This window comes from Nasonia vitripennis, assembly GCF_009193385.2.
Source record: "Nasonia vitripennis strain AsymCx chromosome 3 unlocalized genomic scaffold, Nvit_psr_1.1 chr3_random0009, whole genome shotgun sequence".
NCBI classification, from domain to species: Eukaryota; Metazoa; Arthropoda; class Insecta; order Hymenoptera; family Pteromalidae; genus Nasonia; species Nasonia vitripennis.
Window position 1 is genome coordinate 1,653,777 of NW_022279629.1, and position 25,586 is coordinate 1,679,362.

Below are 25,586 nucleotides of genomic sequence, written 5' to 3' on the forward strand. Positions count from 1 at the left end.
TGTGTTAGTGTGTGTGGACCGAGCCTTGCCCCCGCTTCCCGGACCCAGCCACCAGAAAGTCTCCCACCGCGAAAAAGCCGACTCCAACACCTGTGGCCTCAGTAGCCCCCCTCCCCCCCGACCAAACATGGTCCTATCGGTCACCAACTGGCACTGTTAGGTCAGGCGGGATTATTTATCGACTGATAGGGCAGCCAGGTCATGCTGATTAAGCTGACCTGGGCCCCTGTTCTATCCGACGGTCAAGGAGCGCCAGACCATCTAGTTTTCCTACGATACCCTTAGATCGAAGGAGTCGGCCCTCCTCGAGTGACCCCGGTGGTCAGACTTGCCCGGGGGCAGATTGGAGGTCGGCAGTGTCGGAGTGTTAAAGTGTAACGTGTGTATTCGTGAATTGTGTTTCCCAACCGGCACTACCGCCTTCGCCTGGTTGGGGTATTGCTCCTAGCCTCTAGTCGGTCCGCCATGTAGTTTTCATTCTTCTTCCTCTGAGACGATGAGAGTTGAATGAGTTTTGCCCCCAGGCCCGTTGAGAGTCCGAAGCAAGGCCAATTTTTAGGGCAATCCCGCAGTCGAGTGAGAGCCCTTTTCACGGGAATTTACATACATTTAAAGCCCGTTTTACAGGGAATCAGACACAACTGAAACATTTAGGCGGGGGTAGTCTGAAGATAACACTTAATTTCTACTTGCTCCATTCGGTATGGCGAACCGTCACAGAAGACATGCTTTGTATCTTCGTTACCGTCAAAACAGACGGGCAGTTTGGGTGGTCCTCTATTTTAAATCTGTGTAAGTACGCTTTAAAGTATCCGTGCCCCATCAAAAACTGTGTGAGGTAGTAATTGACTTCCCCATGTCCTCTTTGCATCCAGTTCTCTATTCTTAATATGAGGCAATGTGGCCATCACCCCTTATCACTGGAATCCCATCTTTTTTGTCACTCAGTCATTGTCTGCTTTTTGCGTAGTCCCAGATTTCATTCTGCATGTTGTCGTTAATCCGTCTCTTCGCCTTGAATACATCCTCTCTCTCCATTCCTAAAAGGTCAATAGGCGGCATGCCTGCTATTATGCAGACCGCGTCGTCCGATACTGTACGGTAAGCCGATGCGACCCTTAGTCTACATCTTCTGTACACTGTCGATATCTTTCGTGTATAACTTTTCTCTAACATGGTATCCGCCTAGACAGAGCCCCATACAAAATAATCGATGTGATTACACTGGCTAAGAGTAACCTTTGTTATTGCGTTGGCACTCCTACATTTGGGATCAACTTTGACAGAGCAGTACTAACTCTCGCTGCTTAATATACTTAAAATTGTCAAAATTAAGTTTACTAACAAAATTTATACATTCTCATTGACTTAAAATGAAAATAAATTAGAAAAAATATACGCTTTTAAATATAATATATTCAAATTATTATATATGCGGCTGTATAGATAGGCACAAAAAGAATAAAAGAAGGAAATCGAAAGAGCTGTTGCGGAAGATCATAGGCGATGCTGCAACAGCCGTAGCCCATTGTTAGAGACGGCGAGGCTTTGCAGCATGTTGCGACATCTACGGAGACCCCTGGTTGACTCGATAAGACTAGAATGAAGAGACTTATCTTAAAGCAGTCAGGAAACTCTGGAGAGCCTGAGGAAAGCCCATTTTCCGGACTTCAGAGAAGGAACTGAGTCTTGAAATCTTTCTACTTACTGCCCGAGGAGGTGCAGGGTAACAAAAAAGTGGACAGGATGACAGGCAGAGACGTCGCACCGTATTCTAAAAGAGGAATTTCGAGGACAAAAAAGAACATTTCTCTGGCTAGAAGCGACCAATTGGGATAATTTTGTTTGTACAGAGTTTATGAGAAACACGATCGAGTCATCGGATGCCATGTTATTTTTCGACAGTAAGAAATATTTGTGACTAATAATTTAAGATTAAGTAACTTAATGTACGTAACTTTTGGTCTAAAATAACCTTAGCGTTATTTATTTGTGGCTATTGTGAATTGCCAGTGTTAATTTAGAAAACCTTTTTCTTAAATGTATACAATTTTTAGACTTTTCTCATATGAATCATAAAGCTCTAGGAACTCGACCTGCCGCTAATATTCGAAATATTAGTGGTCTTAGCGATCTTTTTTCCTAGTAGTAGTTTAGTCATAATAAACTAATTTATAAGATATTTACTTATCAAACATATTCAATTTATATTGTACATTTTATTTTCTGTTTACATTTATAATACATAATCGTGCTATTTGTAATTTTTAGGATGGATCTGGGCAATGGGTGAGTCTCGATTCAGAGCTAGAAATGAGAGATGGCGAGGTTTTTGCAACCAAAACACCGACTGGACATAATCTACTGCTCGACTGCCGATTCGAATTGCCATTCGGTAAGAAGATTTATTTTCGCATGCTATTTTCCAGGTTGTGTTTCAAAAAAATTATTTATTTATTTAAGGATACCGTGATAAGAAATTCAGCATATTTTAAGCAGAATTTCTAGTCAATCAGATTTGACCAGAAATCCTGACGTATTGTAAAAAACCGCTGCTTAGTTTTCAGCACTTAGCTTCCTTCTATTCCGCTATTTGTCATTGTTTATATGTAATATTAGATTGTGCCAACGCCACACGTGTTGCGTATACTATTTTTTTTTTTATGAGTGCAAGGTATAATGCAGTTTGGCAGACGCATTTTCATTTCTTTAATGCTAATAGTAAAATTCAATATAATTTTATGAATATCAGTAAGGTACAATATGTTAAATCAAGATGCGCGGTAGCGCCCCGATGACAAGTATAAGTTTTTATACGCTGTGCCATCGGGGAGCAGCGCGACCCGATTATACTTTAAATTTGCTATTTAACCTAAATGCGTTTTATTATCTTTAATGATTTCTTGTCTGATATGTCTTTGATGCTTATGTTTGAGTAATGTATCTTAAAGATTTTAATAAGAACTTTCTAATGATCATAATATTTTGCTTCAAAAAATTCTCTTTTAGCAAAATAATTATGATCAAAGAATAATTTGCGATGATTTCTTAAAATTTTAGTCATGTGCAATTCTCATCTTTTTAAGTACAACAATACAATATGAGTTATGATAATAGGTTACAATAAGGTCATATTCAGCAATCAGTGCAATATACTATACTACGCCGCAAATATCACCAGAACATATTAATTATATGCAATTCTAATAGTAAAAGAGTGAGAGAGGTGTCCGCTAAGTGTCGCTGCCTTTTACGAAACAAATCGCAGTTGCAGAGAGCTGAACGCACGGAGTAAGCATCTATATACACGAAGATTCTAAGGAAAGAGGACTAGATTTTTCAAAACTAGAAGTTGTCTAGTTGTCTTTATCTAGTTTTTCTTGCATCGTTTACAGACGTGTATCAGTGTTTGTTTGAGAGGACAGAGGCACACGCAGCAGCAGAGTACGTCCGGCCTTGTGTAAACATAAACATAGCCTAAAACAGTGGTGTTTCGGAGCTGCGTGGTGCGCACAAACTCTCGCAAATCTGTCTATTGTGCATGATCGTGTGTTTATTAAAGAACCTTCGTGCTACCACTAGTGTACCTCTCGACAAAATTAATGTGTCTAATACTTAGGCACCAAACACCTGCCAAGACTCGACGCGAGCACCCGCGAGGATCATCACAAACACGACGTGTGAATCCAGAGAGTAAATAACGCTCTAGATCATCTAGGTTTTGCTCAATAGCTGCAATAGCAGCAGGTCCTCAAAGACAAGATACGTAAGATAATAAGGCTCTCAAAAAGTCGTAGTAATTCTGAACATTAATGGGACGCATTAAACGGGTATAAAATCAGTTTGAAAAACACCTTTTACAAGGTAAAATGTTAAACACTATAAGTTTGGTCACCACCCTGGCAGACAATAATCCAACAGTTGATTATGGTTGGCCAACGAACCTGCTAAAACCGTCACTTTGGCCAACATTTTACCGTTGGTAAGCATTTCTACCAGGGCATAAATATAGGCTAATAAATGTAGTGAAATAAATTTTATATATGTCAAGCATCAAGCATTAAAGTTTAGCAGGTGAGATATGATCAGTTAACTAGTAGTTATTAAAAAAAGGGTTAAAAATTTTCAAAAATATTATTTAATGCACACTTGAGATGCTCTACCCCGACCGCGTCGAAATCCGTTGTTGCACGGCGAAATTTTGCCGTGTTACAAGATATAAAATTAAATATATTTACGTCATCTTTTTTAGTAAGTAATTACTAATAATGTATATGCACACATATACCATACAACATAGTAAGATTGATCCAGATATGTCGGATGCTGTAAATAATAACCTTTTCAGAAAAATATAGCACATTGGTTTATTCGTATTTTTAATCTGAATTATTTTATAAATCATATCCATTAGATTATCAGAAATGATCTTAAGATTTAGTCCAGATCAAAGGAATGTTAAAAATAATTATTTTTGCAAATATACTCTTTTTTTTAACAATGTATTAGTGAATATGGAATAACAAATATTGTATGTATTCATATATATCACAAAATGTAATCTGTAGATTCGGCCCTGATAAAAGAGATGCTACAAATAATTATTTGTGCAGACATGCCCCTACTAAAAAAGGCAGATAACAATTAAATGAATATTAGATGATAATCTGCTGATAATGATGCCAAAATGTCAGTCCATTATTAGGTGATTATTAGGTGATCAGCTTGATATTTTTATTAGAGCTGATAGTTATAAATATAAGTTTATTTGAGATAAAATGCTAATGATAATCTGCTGACTATCAGGTGACAATTATTACAAAATTTTTAATGTTGAATATTTGTATTCTTAGTTGTTTAGAATCATTAAAATTCCAATTCACCAACTCGAATAATGAGCTCAAAAATTATTATCCTACAAAATTAAAAAATTTTTTTCGAATAAAATTATTGAACAATAAATATTATGTAGCTCACATCTAGACTTTTGGTGTTATCATCTGGATGGTAACACCTAGCTAATTAGGCTTTCATTATGTAAAGTTTATGGATTTTAATAATTTTAAACAACTTAGAATAAAAACATTTAATGTTACAAATTGCTCGATGATTATCACCTAATAATCAGCTGATTAGCATTAACACTTTATTTCATATAAACGTATATTTATAACTATCGGCTTTAATAAAGATATTAAGCTGATATCACTTGACAATCAGCTGCCGTTTTGGCATGATTAACGATAGATTATCAGCTGATTATCATAAAGTGGCGCGGTATCGCCACGAAGGCGAGTATGAGAAGCAGACGAAGCCGCGGTGCCCGAAACACTTTACTTCCGTATTAGAGTTCGGATTTTTCATCATATAAAAAAAATACTTATCATTACTGTTGGTAAGGTTTTTTGGCTTATTAGAATGTTTTCTGAGTTGAACTATGATTTCTAACAAAAATATTAGTAAAAAGACTGCTTATTTTTATAATATGTGAGTACATAATCCACAAATGCTAAAATCACGATTTTCTTCTGTAGCCCGAAATGTGTTAGGACCGTTAAGTTAGCCGCAAGAAGTATTAGGATTGTGAAGTTGGCCGCACAGCTATATACAGATATAAATTGCTTTCTCAATAAAATATAATAATATATTACGATATTTAGAATTAAGAGGTTGCCGGTGCATACTCTGCGTTCTGGAGCAGTAACAGTAACTAGCTTGCCAGGGCAGCCGATGACAAGGTACAGGTTATATTCGATGTCTTGGTATAAAAATCATTCAAGTACGGTTTCTAGGTGTACAGGGTGGCCGATGACGACGTCTAGGCGGTGTGCTCTATGGTTTTTGGTGTCTAGGTAAATAAAATAAATGAGGGCGGTGTGTAGGTGTACAGGGTGGCCGATGACGATGTCTAGGCGGTGCGCTCCGTGGATATTAGTGTCTAGGTGAAAAATCATTTGAACGCAGTGTCCAGGTGTACAGGGTGACTGATGATGAGGTCTAGGTAGTGCGCTCCGTGATTTTTGGTGTCAAGGTGTAAAAATCATTTAAGGGCGGTGTCTAGGTGTACAAGGTGGCCGAAGACGTGGTCTAGGTATAGCGCTCTATGGTTTTTAGTATCTAGATGTAAAAATCATTTAAACGCGGTTTCTAGGTGTACAAGGTATCCGATGACGACGTCTAGGTGGTGTGCTCCATGGTTTTTGGTGTCTAGGTAAATAAATTAAACGAGAGCGGTGTCCAGGTGTACAGGGTGGCCGATGACGACGTCTAGATGGTGTGCTCCATGGTTTTTGGTGTCCAGATGTAAAAATCATTTGAATGCGGTGTCCAGGTGTACAGGGTGGCCGATGGCGACGTCTAGGCGGTGTGCTCCGTGGTTATTAGTGTCCAGGTGTAAAAATCATTTGAGGAAAGTGTCTAGAGGTACAGGGTGGCCGATAACGAGGTCTGAGTGGCGCGCTTCGTGGTTTTCGGTGACTAGGTGAAAAATCATTTGAACGCAGTGTCCAGGTGTACAGGGTGGCCGATGATGAGGTCTAGGTAGTGCGCTCCGTGATTTTTGGTGTCAAGGTGTAAAAATCATTTGAGGGCGGTGTCTAGGTGTACAAGGTGGCCGATGACGAGGTCTAGGTATAGCGCTCTATGGTTTTTGGTATCTAGGTGTAAAAATCATTTGAGGAAGGTGTCTAGAGGTTCCGGGTGGACGATGACGAGGTCTAGGTGAAGCACTTTATGGTTTTTAGTATCTAGATGTAAAAATCATTTGAACGCGGTTTCTAGGTGTACAGGGTGGCCGATGACGACGTCTAGATGGTGTGCTCCATGGTTTTCGGTGACTAGGTGAAAAATCATTTGAACGCAGTGTCCAGGTGTACAGGGTGGCCGATGATGAGATCTAGGTAGTGCGCTCCGTGGTTTTTGGTGTCAAGGTGTAAAAATCATTTGAACGCGGTTTCTAGGTGTACAGGGTGGCCGATGACGACGTCTAGGTGGTGTGCTCCATGGTTTTTGGTATCTAAGTAAATAAATTAAACGAGGGCGTTGTCCAGGTGTACAGGGTGGCCGATGACCACGTCTAGGTGGTGTGCTCCATGGTTTTTGGTATCTAAGTAAATAAATTAAACGAGGGCGTTGTCCAGGTGTACAGGGTGGCCGATGACGACGTCTAGGTGGTGTGCTCCATGGTTTTTGGTGTCTAGATGTAAAAATCATTTGAATGCGGTACCCAGGTGTACTGGGTGGCCGATGACGACGTCTAGGCGGTGCACAGTGATCTCAAAATCAAAAAAATGGGTCAAATTCAGTCTTAGATCGAGTATGCAGTAAAATTTATTTTAAAAAATTGAAAACATATCTTGACGTACCTAGGAATGAAATAGGATACCGCTTTTTTTATTATAAACCCGCGTATAAGGTTAAAAAGGCGATAAAGTTAATCAAAAATGTAATTATTATTTCCGCAATTTATAAAATGATTGAAAACAAAAACTAACTCTCCAAATAAGTGCAGATATATGTTTTCGATGTATTTTTTGACGCTGAACCCGAATCCGATGTCGGAAATGCAGTAAATAAAAAATCAGCCCCTAAAGTAGAGCCAAAAACCGCCCTGATTTCATGTAATGTAGTCTTATTTTCGAGAGGTGAGTAAAGTTACGGGTTTTCGGTGTACTTTATGACGCTGAATTTGAAAATGCAATAAATTCACAATCAACCCATCAGATAGAAAGCTTACTGCTAAATTATTTAATAGTTGTTTCAGTATGCAGTATTTATTATAATTTTTGTTATCACGAATCAATTAAATTATTTTTATGCAATGATCATTAAATTTTAGGGAATTTGTTGATTTTACAAAAGATTTAGAAAAATTATTTTTTTATAACATTTAATAGAAAACCAATATATACATTTTTAACATTGCTCATTCTCTGATTCCTCATCTTCGCTATCGTACACCAATAAACTTTTCATCTCAGCAGATAATTTTTGATGATTTTTTTTTTTGGTAGTTTTCGACTTAGGGAAATCAACGGATCGGAACTCAATAACAGTCTTTTAAATGTATCCATGTTCGTTTCCGTTCTGTAAATATTCATACAATAGTAAATGTATTTTGTTATTTGATTAGGTGTTATGTTGAGGGCTATTATACTCTATTATACCATCATAAAAATTATTTTTGTCACTATGATACTACAAGTAAAATAACCTATTTTTATACAAATGGCTACATATTTGACTATGTAAGCTAAAAATTTATTTTAAAAATATCATTGTTTATATTCTACTCTTATCTTATTTAAAACAATCAGATTTTGACGAGTGTATACACTTACGAAAATTGTAGAATTACTATTCTAGATGTTAATTATCAAAAAGACCTATTCTTAAACTTTCTTTTTCACTAGCTATATGACAAATTTGTTTAATATAGTATTATTAGGTTATAAAATTACTAAACTTTATATTATTTTTAGTCTTTTGCCCTGGTAGAAATCGACTTCATTTAAAAACTAGTAAATACTATATATGGGAAGAAATAGGCGAAAAATGGACCATTTTTCTCCCCGTGATAAATCTCTTTTTCAAGCCTTTCTTAAGCATTTCCAAGCTTGTAAACATAGATTGGATTGGCTAAAGCAAAATATAAATGATAGCCAGTTAATGACTGTAAAAGCGCTATGCAAAATGTACTTGGCCGAAAAGGTGAAAAAATGAGAAATCATGAATATCTCTGGAAGTTGTACGTATACGTCTTTAATTGACTGTGAGTTGTATAAACAGTTTAATAACCGATCGAAATTTGTACGTCTCTTTGTATTTAGTGTACAATGCAAGAGTTACATCAATATCATGGTTTTGAGGTTATGTTGATTACATAAAATACTAAAAAAATGTGAGAAAAGGCGTTTTATCGCAAACTAGTTTCGGGGTACTTTTCATGGCCATTTATTAGTTTCCTGGCCATTTTAACTATTTGAATTTCTACCAGGGGTGAGAGTATGCATTATAACTTGTATCAGGGTAATGATTTCACAAACTTTTATTTGGGGCGTTTATAAATTTTACTTTAGTACCTTGATGTTTTTCTACTATGGTTCTCTCGATAACGTTTAATGTCTTTGTTTTTTGCATTCCTGAGCCTCTTCGGAAAACATGCCAATAGGAAGAACTACTGCTTGTACAATTAAATGACCATGTATCAATATGGTATGTACCGAAGGAGGCATGTATCACCAAGGATACAATTCTACGTAACGCATTGCCGTTAGTTTGCAGTAATCTTTAAAGGCATTAACGTCGATTTTTTTTTGAGATGACAAAACTCCAAGAAGAGTTTGAAATTTGAGCAACAAGATTTCGTCAAAACCTAAAAAAATAATATTACATTTTTAATTTATTGTAAGCAAGATTAATGCGCGCTCTGATTATATTAACATTTTTATAGGCTAGAAACAAACTATCACGCGCGTCCCGCCATATATCTCGTAATTTTATTGGCCAATCGATAACCAATCAGAGAATGAATACAATGATGATTTCTCTCTTTTTTAGAGTAGGATGTTAATAGTATATTTCGATACAAACGTGAAAAGTTGATTCTACGAGAACGTGAGGTTTGTTGCTCGAGTGAAGCAAGATTGATGATCACATAAGTGTAGAATCAATATTGGCACGCATGTAAAGCGTTATTAATGTTATTTAATTATATTACTTTAACCTAAAAATCGGAACATTGACATAATTTTTTGTCTCTCGCAGCATAAACCATTTTTTGAATTAATTTAAATATTAATTTGCTTCTCTTATTTTTCTCTTATCTATATTATTTCCCAGAGAAGGACGGCCACGTTTTATGACTAAAAAAATATTTATAAATTACTTTATCAAAACTACATTTTCAAAAACTTGCTTTATAATCGCGCTAATAAAATTTGTTATAAATTTTTGAAAAATACGAATCTTTTTTTTAACCACGAACGACTATTCAATTGAAAGTATTTTCATACTTTCATATAATATCATCATATAATCATAATACAAAGTTTAAAAAATTTTACCAGAATGTATTTATGTTTTCAATGAAAATTGGTCGATCAAGCAGATAAATAATAATCAAAATAAGTAGAAATTGCAAAAAATGCTCGAAATGTCAATTTTAACTCTTTGTAGCTTGACTTGTATTAATGAAAAATTTAGAATAATAAATATATTCTTCATAATTTACTTTTAATATCAAATATCTATAACTAACTGATGATAAATAAGAAATAATGTATGTTTATATTGCTTTACAGCACAATTATTAGCATAGGGATTCTCAAACTTATTAGCATAAAATCTAATAATAGCAAAAATTAGTCAGTACTGTTATATCGTTTTCGAAACATCGCAACACTGTGTAATTTAGTGTTTTTATAGATAATTTACTAGCAAGAAGTTAACTTGAAAGTTACTAAGTAACTTTACAAGCAAGAATATTTGAGACAAATTTATCGTTTCATTTTATTACCTTGTACTGGTAATCCGTTATGATTTAATTATTTATATACTTGCCTGGTTCGTAAAACTCGTCGTTTATTTCATTGTCGCCGATGTCTTTGTTGTAAGATATTTTGAATTCCTTAATCAGCCAGGATGCATACCAAGTTTTAAACAAACTGGAGCTTTTCTTTGCTCGTTTAATTTTAGCTAATTTAGCATTATAATTATTATAAAATCCTTTCCCAAGTCTCTTTTTTATTTGGAAAATTACCGATTCATCGTCCTGAATTTTAAATTATTTTGTGATATATTCCAGAACATTATTTTGTCTTTGTTTATCAGTAAGATGTACAATTTATGAATGCCTCATAAAGTTCGTTGTTTGTTACCGTAATAGTATTCATTGTAACAAAAAATATTAACGTAATTACATAAAATAATATTTAAAACCACATTTGAACGAGTTAAAAGAAAAACAAATATCACTTCATAATCAATGTATACACTTTAGACACGATAATACAAAATCTTCAATGCTCAACACTACTATATACACTATACTATACTCTACTACTATATACACACTCTTTGCATTCAAAGATAATGACAAATTAGACCGTATCACCTGTGCTCATCAATGCTCTTCACTGCTCGAAAGCCTCGAATACACTAAAACTATAACAAAGCTTATCAACTCCAAGTCGATGCATGTTTCAAAATACGTTTGACCGCGCGCATATATGTTGTATACAATAAACAGAAGTTTTCCTGACGCACCGATTCGCTGAAAAACACACATATAAACAAACGTGCGCTTGTGTGTGTTTGTTATGCGTGTGTGCATTATAATTTTAATTATTATGTTATCTATAATTATTATTTAAGAAATATATACACATATGTATACCTATACTAGCCTCGTAAAAAATTGAGCATATTACGGCCTAATTAAGCATATATATAATTATATACGTATATATTGTATTTTCGACAGTTCGGACTCAGCATTCAGATGAGGAATCAGAGAATGAGCAATGTTAAAAATGTATATTTTAGTCTTCTATTAAATATTATAAAAAAATAATTTTTCTGAATCTTTTGTAAAATCAACAAATTCCCTAAAATTTAATGATCATTGCATAAAAATAATTTAAATGATTTGTGATAAAAAAAATTATGATTTTTTTATTTACTGCATTTCCGACATCAGATTCGGGTTCAGCGTCAAAAAATACACCGAAAACCCGTATCTTTACTCACCTCTCGAAAATAAGTCGATATTACATGAAATCAGGGCGTTTTTGGCCCTACTTTAGGGGCTGTTTTTTTTATTTACTGCATTTCCGACATCGGATTCGCGTTCAGCGTCAAAAAATATATCGAAAACATATATCTGCACTTATTTGGAGAGTTAGTTTTTGTTTACAATCATTTTATAAATTGCGGAAATAATAATTACATTTTTGATTAACTTTATTGATTTTTTAACCTTATACGCGGGTTTATAATAAAAAAAAGCGGCATCCTATTTCATTCCTAGGTACATCAAGATATGTTTTCAATTTTTTAAAATGAATTTTACTGAATACTCGATCTAAGAGTGAATTTGTTCTATTTTTTTGATTTTGAAACCACTGTGCAGTGGGTTATTAGAGTCTAGGTGATAAATCATTTGAACGCAGTGTCCAGGTGTACAGGGTGGCCGATGACGACGTCTAGGCGGTGCGCTCCGTGGTTATTAGTGTCTAGGTGTAAAAATCATTTGAGGAAAGTGTCTAAAGGTACAGGGTGGCCGATAACGAGGTCTGGGTGGCGCGCTTTGTGGTTTTCGGTGACTAGGTGAAAAATCGTTTGAACGCAGTGTCCAGGTGTACAGGGTGTCCGATGATGAGGTCTAGGTAGTGCGCTTCGTGGTTTTGGGTGTCAAGGTGTAGAAATCATTTAAGGGCGGTGTCTAGGTGTACAAGGTGGCCGATGACGAGGTATAGGTATAGCTCTTAAACGTACGTGTTTGTGAATATGAAATGACGAAAATCTTTATGAAATCATTTTCTTTATGTAAAGAGCACTCACATGAGTTTTGCTTCGTCCTAGAAGAAGCCTTGTAATTGTAAAATTTTCAGTTTTGCTAACACTTCGTAGAAACGCATGTAGAAGTATTAAAAGTTTGAATTATGCGTTTTTAAAAAATGTCCGTGCGGATGGATGTGTTTGTGTGTATATATGTACGTATGCCATCATAATTCTGAAACCACGCAATCGATCATAATAAAATTTGGCATGCATATATGTTTTCTGATTATAAATTCCAAAAAATTATTTATGATTTTGACCATTTTATGGTCATCTTATAGCCATTTTTTGATTTTTGAAAAAATATTGTTGCTTGTTATTAATGATATGATTTATACAATATATTCAACAATAGTGTATTTGAAAGAGCATAAAATTGCCTATTTTTCCCCAATATTTTCCAGATTGACTGTTTTGTTTAATTTATATGATAAAATAGGTTATTTAAAAAAAAATTCATTGTTAGACGTTTTGAAAAATAAAATCGATAAATATAATAAATATTTCACGGCTACTTGATGCAAGAAATTGCGTGCGCCAGAATGGATTTTATACCTCGCACTCATGAAAAAAATAGTAGGTGCTCCTCGTATGGGGTTGGTACAATCTACGATTACATTTAAAACAAAATAACAAAAGGCGGAACAGAAGGAAGCTAAGTACCAAGGACTTGGCAGCGATTTTTTTGCGACTATAAAATCGTAAAAGAACGACTCTTGCTGCTGCAGAGCCCCTCTTCGGGATGTCAGATGTGATCGACAGATGTTGGGCTCTCCTCAGACAGCAAGGGGACAGATGACGAAAGACACACTGAGTCCCTGTAAATAGTCGTGTATTTGTTCTAATGCAGAAAGAGAGAGAGTGCTTCGCTCGCTTGCGTGCTCGCTGGTGATCTGCCGTTTCGTCGCCGACGCGATTTGTCGGCAGCAAGCCACGTGCAGAAGTGCAGTCGCGTTCTCTGCTAACGGCGCGTCTTGTGCACCGCCGCCAGCAGACACCGGAGGTGCCACCGAAGAGCTTAGCGCTCATCCGTGACTGCAACAAGGGACTAAAGCCGTTGATTATCTTGCGGGTGGGTTTACTGTTCAAGCGAATCGAGGGCAGTAATGACTCGAAGGAAGAATAAAGTTTAGTTCTATGTTGCATATAGAAGTTTATATACGATCTAACTGTGTAGCCACTTCGTTTCTTTGAAAAGTGAGACTTACTACAATACAAATAACATTTTTAAAAGTTTTTGAAATTATTTTTTTTTTAATTTTTTAAATGTATTAGTTTTGAAGAATAAAAAAAATTTTAATTAAAAATTTTTCTTCTGCATTTGCAGGAACAAAGTAACTTTTCATAACACGTGCATCGAAAACGTGCTTTTCGCCTACGAAAAAGTAGAGCGAAAGTAGAGTTTTTCAAACCTAAGCCAAAGGCCTTTTTAGTGTTTTTGTGTGTATCTATACGTATAAACACACCCACACATACATATTGCTGTGACCGAGCCTAAATGTTGCGCGATTCGAACGCCAAGAATCGCGTATAGCGACACTTAACAACGTGAACACCCCTATAGCACCTGATATTTTGGCAATATTGCCTCAACATTGCATTGCAAGACTAGCTAGATTCGGCAATATTGCCAGCGCTTAGAACAACATTGCTGCAACTATTAGGCAATGTTGCCACGCACCAAAATATATATTTTTCATTGCAAGGTTCGTTATCTCCCATACAGGTCCCAATATTTTGGAAACATTGCATTTCTAGTTTTCGCAATATTGCACAAAACCTCATTAATATTGCTGCAACTATTCAGAAAATATTGCTACTAGATTGTACAATATTTAATTAATATTGCGATAACCTTAAATTATTTTCGTATAGTAAATTTTTATAAAAATTTGTATACTGATTTTTGAAAAGTGATGTAGTGATAGGTTTATGCTTTTATGTTTCGGCAAGATTTTAACAGTTTCAAGAACACCGACCAACACTTGACCAGTTCTATCTTTAAGAACTCTTCTTACTAAGGAATCTCAACCGTCTCTCACTGCAGCAAATAAGGAGATAACAAGCTTGAAGAGACGTGTAGAGGGAAATACTCAAGATCTCCATCAATGCAACGAGGACGCATTGAGCTTGCAAAGGGAACTCCACACTCGAGAAACAGAACTGTTGGATGCTCGTCGCCACAACGAGAAACTTAAAGCAGAGAATCACTGACTGAAAGATTAACTGGTTCGAAGAGAATTGTTCAGTGACCTGGAACAGAGGGCTGATGTGAACAAGGAGATATCGAGACTTCGGACCCTGAATAATACACTGATGGCAGAGCTGTGAGAACAGCAACGCCAAATCATTCAGCTAAGTCGTTTACAGAATACAAATACACATTCACTTACAACAAAAACAGAAAACACTAGAGTCAATAACATTGGATTCTCAGAATCGACTCAGAATCAGAATAGACTAGGGTGAGGAACCTCCGTTATTGATCCTTTGATCACTGGAACTTGTGGTTTAGGTTCTAATGTAGGTGATTCTGTTTTTCCGAACACTGAACCTATCAACTCAGGAACAGATTTGGGTTTAAAATTGAAAGTTATTGATTATGAGACACCTAAATTTAAAACAGCAGCTCTTATTTCTTATTTGAAAGGAAGAGCAAGAGCCATCCTTGTTGAATCTGATTCTACTACATCGAATTTCGATGATTTAGTATCACGTCTTGAAATTCGTTTCGGTGATAAACATTTAGCACCTACTTATCACACACAATTTCAGAACAGACGTCAACGGTTTGGTAAAGATCTCCCAACACTAGCTGCTGATCTTGAGAGACTTACTACTTTGGTTTATCCAGAATATATATCTGGAGTCCAAGATAAAATCGCTTGTACCCAATTCATTACTGCTATTTATTGATTATTTGATCAAAGGTATCCATCGTTTGGAAAGAATAACTTCTTAAAAAGTTGCTCTTGCTCGTGCTATGGAAGTGAAGGTTATTCGTGATTTGAATAAGAGACCTCAGGCTTCAAGGAGTATGAATGACACACACAAGACTGGAATCAACTCTTTGAATACAAAGTCTAAAGGTCCTTAATTTTCAGACAGACAGAGATCTCAAAATTTCTTTAAGAATGTTGAATGTTGGGCATGTGGACAAAAAGGGCATCTAAGGTCACATTGTCCAAATCAGAGGAATAGCCAGGGAAACCAGATTACGTTAAACTTTTTGGAGCGAGTTCAACAGAACTTGACAAGACTCCAACAAACACACACTCTTGTCAGATTGATTACCATGTCATAAATAAAAACTCTAAAAAATTTAAATATGATGGCTTAATTAATAACAAATATTATATTTTTAATGTAGATTCCGATTCGGATGAGACTATTATAAATCCAAAATTTGTTGAGGCAAAAAATATGAGAATCCTATTGATTTTACAACTCTTACGTATCCAACTGTAGAAAAGGTAACAGTTGAATTTTTGATTCCAGCGTCGTTAAAATTAGGTGATCATGTAGCTAATTTAGATGTTTTTTTTTGGTATTTTATTGATGATTGTATACTTGGAAGTGATTTTCTTGATGTAACTGATATTACAGATTTAAATACTAAAATTATATTAAATACTCCAAGTTTAATCATTAGTAAACGAATTTCAAGAATAGTTGATTCTAGTAAGGTTGTACCAGGCTCATTACAAGAAATTTTTGTCAAGAACTCAGAGAACTTGGATCAAGATCAACGTCAGGAATTCGCGGATCTTCTAAATAAATTTGAAGAAATCTTTCAAGATAATGACGTTACTGGAAAATGTAATTTTGTTGAACAGAGAATACAATTACTCCAGAATCAACCAATTAAACAACCTATTCGAAGACCCCACTCATCAAGTTAAGGAATTAGATGAATGTATTACTGAGATGCATTCTCAAGGAGTCATTGAAGAATCAGATAGTTCGTATTGCTCACCTGTAGTTCCCAAGAAGAAGAAGGATGGAAAAATTCGTTTTTGTATTAACTTCCAAAAAATTAAGCAATTACGATTAAAGATTTGTACCCTTTACCAAGAGTTGATGATACTCTTGATAAACTTGCAGGATATTCGTGGTTTTGTACATTGGACTTGAAGAGTGGATACTGGCAGATCAAGATTCGGGAAGAGGATAGGAAAATCACGGCTTTCTCAATTGGAAAAGGTTTATGGCAATTTAAGGTTATGCCATTCGGATTATGCAATGCACCGGTGATTTTTCAACGTTTGATGGAAAAGTTACTCAGAGATTATCTCTCAAAATTCTGTTTAGTTTATTTAGATTATGTCATGGTATTAGGAAAGTCATTTAATGAGATGATATCCAATTTAAAAAAGGTATTTGTTCTTTTTCAAGAAGCAGGTTTACGTCCAAATAAGAAGAAATGTGTTTTCTTCAGCAGGCAAGTCGAATATTTAGGATACATTGTTTCTGAAAAAGGAAAATCAGCTGATCCAAAGAAAATTCAATCTGTTGTAAATTGGTCAATTCCTCATAACAAAAAGGCTGTGTTGAGTTTTGTGAATTTCTGTGGTTATTATAGGCGTCTCATTAAAGGATTTGCTGATATAGCAAAACCTTTGTATAAATTAACTGAAAAATCAACTAAGTTCTTATGGCCAGAAGATTGTCAAAAAGACTTTTCAAAATTAAAGGGGGTTCTTACAAAACCTCCAATTTTGGCATTTCCTTCTCTTTCTTCTGAATTTATTTTAGATACTGATGCTTCTGATCATGGACTTGAGTCGGTTCTTTCTCAGAAGCAAGATGGAATCGAACGAGTCATAGGTTATTATAGTAGAGTCCTTTCTAAACCGGAGAGAAATTATTGCGTCACTCGACGTGAACTCCTCGCTATTATAGAATCGTTAAAATATTTTCATCATTACCTTATCGGTAAACCTTTCCTCATTAGGACTGCTCATTCCTCTTTGACTTGGTTGACGACCTTTGTGGGTAGTTCAACTGGGTCGATTGGTGCGACTGTTTCGATTGGTGTGACCTAGATAGTTCCGAGATGACGACGATGTCGTCTGTTTCTGTTCGTTCGACGTAGATCCGTGGTCTTTGTTCTGTGGTCTATACGAGCCCTTTGGGTTTTTTGATGCCTTCTGGTGATTGTGAGATGACTTATTTATTCTTAAGTCTTCCGCAGACTGTTCGACTAGTTTAGCAGATTTCAATTCGTCCACTAGTTTATTACCGAATAAAAAATCGTCTACCGAAGTTGAATTTAAAGTTTCTCTCATTGAAGAACTGACATTTGAGAGAATTAGGCTTCTACGAATTGAAATCTCGTCGTGTACGAAATCTGCGATTAAACGACTTGCATCACTCAAAGCTTCAATAGCCTGAACGTCCTCAGTTCTTTCTCGTTCCAGGAGGAATGAAATAACTTTCGCAATACTAGACAAACTAGCCACGAGCTTTCCCTGTTTATCAGTAATCCGCTTGTCTCTAGTTCGAATATTATCATTTATTGCTCGATGAACTTCGGCATTTAATTTTGGCGGGTTGAAGAATTCGCAATTTTTAGGAGGAGGATATTTTTTACAGAGCTCAATTCTTTCCTCAGATAATAGCCCTAACTTCGTTATCTCAGCCCATCGAACGGCAAAATCCTTGTGAACAGGCGGGGCCAATGCCTTCTCTTCTTCAATCCGCTTGCCAATGACATCGAGAATCTCACTTCTCAGTTCCTTCTCAGTCGGTACATCCGCGTTCTTATCCGTGCCGCTGTTCTCTGGTGGCGCTGGTGGCGCTGGTGGCGTCGGCGGCGAAGGCGGTGTAGCGTTCGACGAACGCACGCTTCTCGATTGAGAACGTGATTGAGAATAACGACGCCTCGGGCTTCTCGATCTCGAACAACGCCTCGATCTTTTTCCTGTGGTAACAAAGAGAATACTGAGCAACGTGCTACTTATGTCTCCTTTTGCCAACATTTCTTATTTTAGGTTAGAACTCTTAGACAGTATTTTTTAGAAAACAAAAATTCTTTCGAGGGTGTTTGTCGAGGCAGGTTAGAACCTGTGTAATGTCGACTGTCACAGTTGCTTATATTAGAGATTAGCATATTCCGCAATTTAGAGTCAGAACAACCTTAGAAGGTTGTCTCTTTGCGTACATGAAGCCTGTGACCAGAGATAAAATCTCTGTTAGCTTGACTCGCAGTCCTAGCTAACAATTAAAATGGCTTACTGCCTCTGGGGGAATAGTCGCTTGATATTGAATCGTGTCTCCTTCGACGACGTGACTTCTTCTTGTGTTTCCTGGTTCTCTTACGCCTTTCCTCGTCGCTGGATGCAGGGTCTCGTTCATCCGAAGAATAATCTCGGTGATGTGATTTCTTCTTCCCCATTTTTGCGTGCGTGATGTGGCTTCTCCAGCACAAAGAAAGAAATTAGATAAGTATGACTACAAAATTATTCACAGGAAAGGTAATTTACAAGGAAATGCTGATGGACTTTCAAGACGCCCTTGTGAAGATTTTTCATGTAAATATTGTTCCAGAGTAGAAGAAAAAATCAATGAAGAGACTATTTGCCGTATTATTTTTGAAGAAAATACATCGGAAGATTGGAAGAAGAGTCAAGCTAAAGATGAGGCTATTTCTTTTATTTGTCAAACGAAGGAATTACAGAAAAAACCAGCATGGCAAGAAATTTCTTCGATGGATGAATTCACTAAAATCTATTGTTCACAATGGGATTCATTAGTGTTAATTAATGGAATTTTGTATAGAGAATGGGTTTCAACAAATTTAGATCATAAAATTCGTCAATTGGTTGTTCCTATAGATAAAATCAAAGATATTTTAGAAGAAGCACATGATTCACCATCTGGAGGACATTTCGGAGTAAACAAAACTTTAGATAAAATTAGAAAAAGATTTTATTGGGCTACTTGCAAGAGAGATGTAGAAAATTGGTGTAAATCCTGTGAAGTTTGTATTGCAAAGAAAGGTCCTACGGATAAATGTCACGATGAGATGAAAATTTATAATTCAGGAGTTCCATTTGAACGACCTTAAATGGATATTCTAGGCCCCTTTCCACTTTCTTCTTTAGATAATAAATACCTCTTAGTTGTGACAGACTGTTTCTCGAAGTGGGTTGAAGCTTTTTCTCTCTCTCTAATATGAGAACAATAACCATTGCTGGGATTTTCGTTGATCAGATGTTTGTAGATATGGGGTACCTTTAGAAGTAAATATTGATCAATGGACAAATTTTGATTTAAAATTGATTAAAAATTTGTCTGACTTATTAGGAATCAAAAAGACAAGAACATTACCATTACACCCACAAGCAAACAGACAAGTAGAAAGACAACACTAAACACTATTTCACTATCTCTCAAAATACATATACGATAATTAGAAAGAATGGGATCGCTGGGTTTCACTATTTTTGATAGCTTTCAGGTCCTCTAAACATGAGAGACCAGAGCTACTCCAGCTGAGATGTACACCGGTTTTGATCTGAGGCTTTCTTTGGACTTGATTCGAGGGTGTCTGCCAGATAAGGTCGAGATTGAAGGAGACGGAGACTACGTTCACAGGCTTCGGAGAAAACTCAGCGAGACCCATAAAATGGCACGAGACCGGATTAACTTACAATCGGAGAAGACTTGGTACGACAAGCGAGCTTTCAACGTTGAATATTCCCAAGGCCAAAAAGTTTGGTTCTTTAGCTCTCGAAGAACTAAAGAAAAAGCACCAAAACTACAATCGAATTGGGAGGGACCTTGGGAGGCTGTGAAAAAAATCAATGACGTCGTCTATTGTATTCGTCGTTCACCAAGACATAAATCCAAGATAGTCAACATCAATCGTCTTGGGACTTATTTTGACCAATTTTTATCAATCCTAAGATGCGGAAATAAGAAGAATGATTGAAGTAGATTGTTCAAGAGACGAGTTTATCTTAGTCCTGTTAAGTGATGATTGGAATGGCATCTGTAAGCATTGCTCGGTAACTTGATGCCTAGGATGGGTCAAGGTAGAGGATGGTGGTGTCAGTTCCTGTAAGTCATCATTGGATTGTAAGAGTATCAACCCGCTTAAAGGATGGATAGTTATGATTGTCGGCACGACAATCTTAAAAGAAAAAGACAGTGATCGAGCCTGAATATTGCGCGATTCGAGCGCCAAGAATCGCGCATAGCAACCCTTAACAACCTGAAAAACGGCGCACTATGGGCGATTTCAGGAAAAGTATTGCCAAAATCAAATTGCGCCTCTCAGGAAAGTGCTAGGGGCCTAATTTTGTTTTTAAAATGAAGGTTGTACTTCTCAGATATAGAGAAAAATATCAGAATATTGTTTTCTGGTGATATCGAGCCGGGGCACCTATGAAAAGTACGAAATTTTAAGAAAACGATATTTTAGCTACATGTTAATGCATTAATATGCCATAAAAATGCATTTTAAAATAATTGGGAATTTTTGAGACAATCATATACTATTTTTTTAATTAATGAATGATTTTTTTTACCTACATAACCTAAAAATTCATCTATTTCGACCTATTATACTAAGAAACGTGAATCCGGGACTTAAAATTATCATAAATCACGGAGCTCTAATTTGATTAGCTTCGAATATTATATTCTAATAATACGGCACTATATAAACAAGAAAACATGTTATTTTAAAGTATTCTAACCTACAGGAATTTTAAATCGGAGAAGTTTCATTCTGTAGCATGAAAGATTTCAAAGTTAACACACATAAAATTGTTGATAAAATAAAATATTATTATTCTCACCACATATAACGTACATAAAATGTTATATATATATATATATATATATATATATATATATATATATATATATATATATATATACATATATATATATATAATTATGTAACCTAAACTATTACATTACATGTTAACGCTATAGTATATACACGTTATATAGTAACAATTAGCAACGAAATAATACTAATAGTCAAAATTATATAAATTTTTCTGTCATTATTTGCAATTATTTGTTTTTTTTATATTTTCTAAAAGAATTTTGTTTTTGTTTAATTTCTTAATTATTATTGATTATTATTAATTTATATTTAATTTTTATTTGGAAATCGATATAGTGATAAGGGATCTTATTTGTTATTATTTTTAATTATTTGTCATTATTTTTTCAAATGTTATCGTAGTTTACAGAGTATATGGAGTTCATGCTCAATTTTCTAAAATGATTTTTCTCCTTGTAATATTTAATATTGTCATGTTTTGATCATTTCAATATTATGAATGTACATTAAAATATATTATATAATATTTATATTATTTTTATATGCATTCATAATAATTTCATATTTATCGAAAATTGACATTATTTAAATATTACAAAAAGAAAAATCATTTTAAAAAATTGCGCATAAAATCTATATACTCTATGCACTACTTTAACAGAAGACGTTGTTTCCCGTAACTAATTAAAGAATATATATTTATGTAAATTCGAGTTTTAAAAAGCAAGCAAATTTTATTTTTCACAAGGTGTTTTACAAAGTATTATTGTTTACAAAGTATAATTATTATAAAGTGTTATTTTTAAAAAGCAAGTGTTATTTCAGTTACGAAATTGTTCAGAGGGTAAGTTTTAAAATATTGAAAAATTAGAATCTGTTGCCAAAGATAATAAAAGAAAATGATTCTGTGGCTCAAAAGCAAAATGACTTGAGTACATATTACAAAAAAGAAATTAAATTTGCTAATATCTAAAAACTACAAAAAATTGATTAAAGTCGTTTTGCCTTTTTTGATAAAAGTTTTTGATAAAACTCATTATTGTGGCATTTTTTCGATAAATTTCTGTGGTATACGATAAATACTTACTTAAAATAATTAAATAAAATAAGATCACAGTTTCATTACAGCATAAATTCCGACAAATTAATGCGCATCTTTCCAAAAATATATTATGTTGTTTTTTTTTTTTATTAAAATTAGGTGCAAAAATTATGAGAACAAATCGTGAGTGATATCATATAATTACTTTTACACCAAAAAAAGACAAAAACTAAGAAATGCCAAAATTCTATTTTAAAAAAGATACGCAAATTTAAAAATTCATCTTAAAAATTTTTCCTTGTAGAAGGCTTCAATTTTTTTTTTTGACATACTGTATATGTTAAATTTATTGAAGATCATACACGCTATTCACAAAATCATATATCGTTATAATTCATAAGATGGGCGGACGAAAAAGAAAAAATAAGCATAATAGAGGACGACCAAGAAAAGTCAGAAGCGGTTCCAATGGTGGAAGATATACCATAATATCAGATTACTCTATATCTACTAAATATAGACGAGCAAGAGAGGTATATGGCTTCGCCCAAAATGATGTTGAAATTTTAGAAATAGCGTTAAGTCTTGCAAAGAAATTCACCGTAGATGATACTGATTTATCCAATGAAACGCAAAATGAGAATAATCATCAGTGTGAGTCAAATATATTGAAACATACACCAGATTCAGCTGCATGCAGCATTTTATTTAGAGCAAAACTTGAATAAAAATTCTTACATAAGTTTATCTAAAGATTGTAAAATGAGAAATGCTCTCATTTATCTCTGCTATTCAGGAATTTCCAAAGCTTTGTCCGAATGTCTAGCAAATGGTTACGATGTTAAATAAAACTAGTGAGCGACTTTGCAATGCAGTTGCTTTGGATTTGAGTGTCAACGACTTGATTGATTTAACGCTTTCTGTAACTGTAGGGTTCGATAGTTCTTCAGGCCATAAAAATGCACATCAAAAATGTAAGGATGCTGTAAATGAAAGCGAAGCTTCCGAGCAGTCCCTCTTCGTTACAAGCTTCATTCTCATTAAAATAAGCTCTAATATGTCTGCTGGAAAATCATGGATCAATCCAATTCCTCAAAGTGTAAGGCTTTGTCAACCATTAAGGATTGCATTCGAAAAAGAAACAGATGATTCGACCATACGTGAATACAATCGATTAGAAAATGAAATAAAGAATCTCACAGTTGTCAGTTCTTATAAATTTAGTCTGTCCAATGGAAAAAATATTTGTTTTTCTTATGAAGTTACACAAACTCTTTTTAATGGCAAATGTTTATATGTAATAGTGGGAAATAGAGCAACCAGTAGATGTCCAATTTGTAAGATAACGTCTCATCAGTTTGGAGAATTTGGCAATAATTTCACTCCTGTTGCTGAATCACTGAAGTATGGTTTGGGATTATTGCACGCGGAAATTAATAGATTTGAGCATCTCCTAAACATTACTTATAGAATGCTATTCAAAACGTGCGATATTCGAGAACCACTAAAAGGTACGTCTATAATAATTATGTGCATGATGTTTTATTTAGAGTCTTAAGCAACTACCTCATTAATCAATAAATGCTATTAATGTTTTTTATTAATTTATACATTCTACGATTTTCAGAGCGACATCAAATTCGAATAATAGATGCGCAGAAAAAAGTTTTCATTGATTTCGGAGTTAGAGTGGACCAAGTATTACATGGCCATAGAACAACAAATACTGGAAATATAGCTCGTAGATGTTTTGAAGATCCGAAAAAATTTGCAAGGTCATTGGAAATTAATGAAGATTTGGTTCAGAATATTGTAACTATATTAACTTTATTTAAATGCAAAAAGGAGCTTAAATTAGACGAGTTAGAAAGGTTCTGTATAAATACATATCAACTGTACTACAATACGTATCCATGGTGTCGAATGAATCCAACGCTTCATAAAATTTGAATGCATGGGTGTCAAATTGCCAGGCAATTTCCTATGCCTTTAGCATACTATGCCGAAGATGCTAATGAGTCTTGGCATAAGTTTTACCGCAGAAATATAACAGAACACTCCAGACAGACAAGTAGATTAGCACGAATTACGGATGTATTTAACAGAGTAGTGCATATGAGTGACCCAAAACTATCTTTGATGTTCATAGGCAATCGAATAAAATTAGCTAAGAAGCACATATTCTTTCAAAATGCACAGGCATTGAACTATATAAAAGAAACGTAAGTTTATTTACAAATTTAATTTTGTCATGAGCTCAGAATTATGATTTCATCCTCAATCTATTTTATAGGCATATTATGAACGAAGAAGAGTGGGAAGAAGAAAACCAGAACACAAGTGATGATGAATGTCATATGACTTATGATAATTCTGATGAAGAATCTATAATGTAATTAATATGAAATAATAGAAGGTTATCATATTAATTGGAAATGGAATACTTATATCACAGAGTTATTATTTCGTTGCTAATTGTTACTATATAACGTGTAAATACTATAGCGTTAACATGTAAAGTAATAGTCTAGGTTACATAATTTTATATATATATATATATATATATATATATATATATATATATATAACAATTTATGTACGTTATATGTGGTGAGAATAATAATATTTTATTTTATCAACAATTTTATGCGTGTTAACTTTGAAATCTTTCATGCTACAGAATGAAACTTCTCAGATTTAAAATTCCTGTAGGTTAGAATACTTTAAAATAACATGTTTTCTTGTTTATATAGTGCCGTATTATTAGAGTATAATATTCGAAGCTAATCAAGTTTCTTAGTACAATAGGTCGAAATAGATGAATGTTTAGGTTATGTAGGTAAAAAAAAATCATTCATTAATTAAAAAAAATAGTATATGATTGTCTCAAAAATTCCCAATTATTTTAAAATGCATTTTTATGGCATATTAATGCATTAACAAGTAGCTAAAATATCGTTTTCTTAAAATTTCGTACTTTTCATAGGTGCCCCGGCTCGACATCATCAGAAAACAATATTCTGATATTTCTCCCTATATCTGAGAAGTACAACCTTCATTAAAAAAAAAAAATTAGGCCCCTAGCACTTTCCTGAGAGGCACAATTTGAATTTGACAATAGTTTTCCTGAAATCGCCCATCGTGCGGCGTCGCGAATGTTGTTCTTTATGTTCAGTCTTG

At 34.6% G+C, this 25,586-nt stretch overlaps 1 protein-coding gene across 7 annotated transcripts in view; it reads left to right on the top strand.

Annotated features, from left to right (window-relative positions):
* The window catches only part of LOC107981437 (protein unc-13 homolog A), an 893,220-nt gene that overhangs the window by 153,546 nt on the left and 714,088 nt on the right, over positions 1 to 25,586 (top strand). For all 7 annotated transcript variants that reach the window (XM_031927059.2, XM_031927063.2, XM_032601854.1 and 4 more), the window contains one exon: positions 2,272 to 2,395. In XM_031927059.2, coding sequence (XP_031782919.1) covers positions 2,272 to 2,395 — 124 coding nt within the window. The remainder of the gene's footprint in view (positions 1 to 2,271; positions 2,396 to 25,586) is intronic.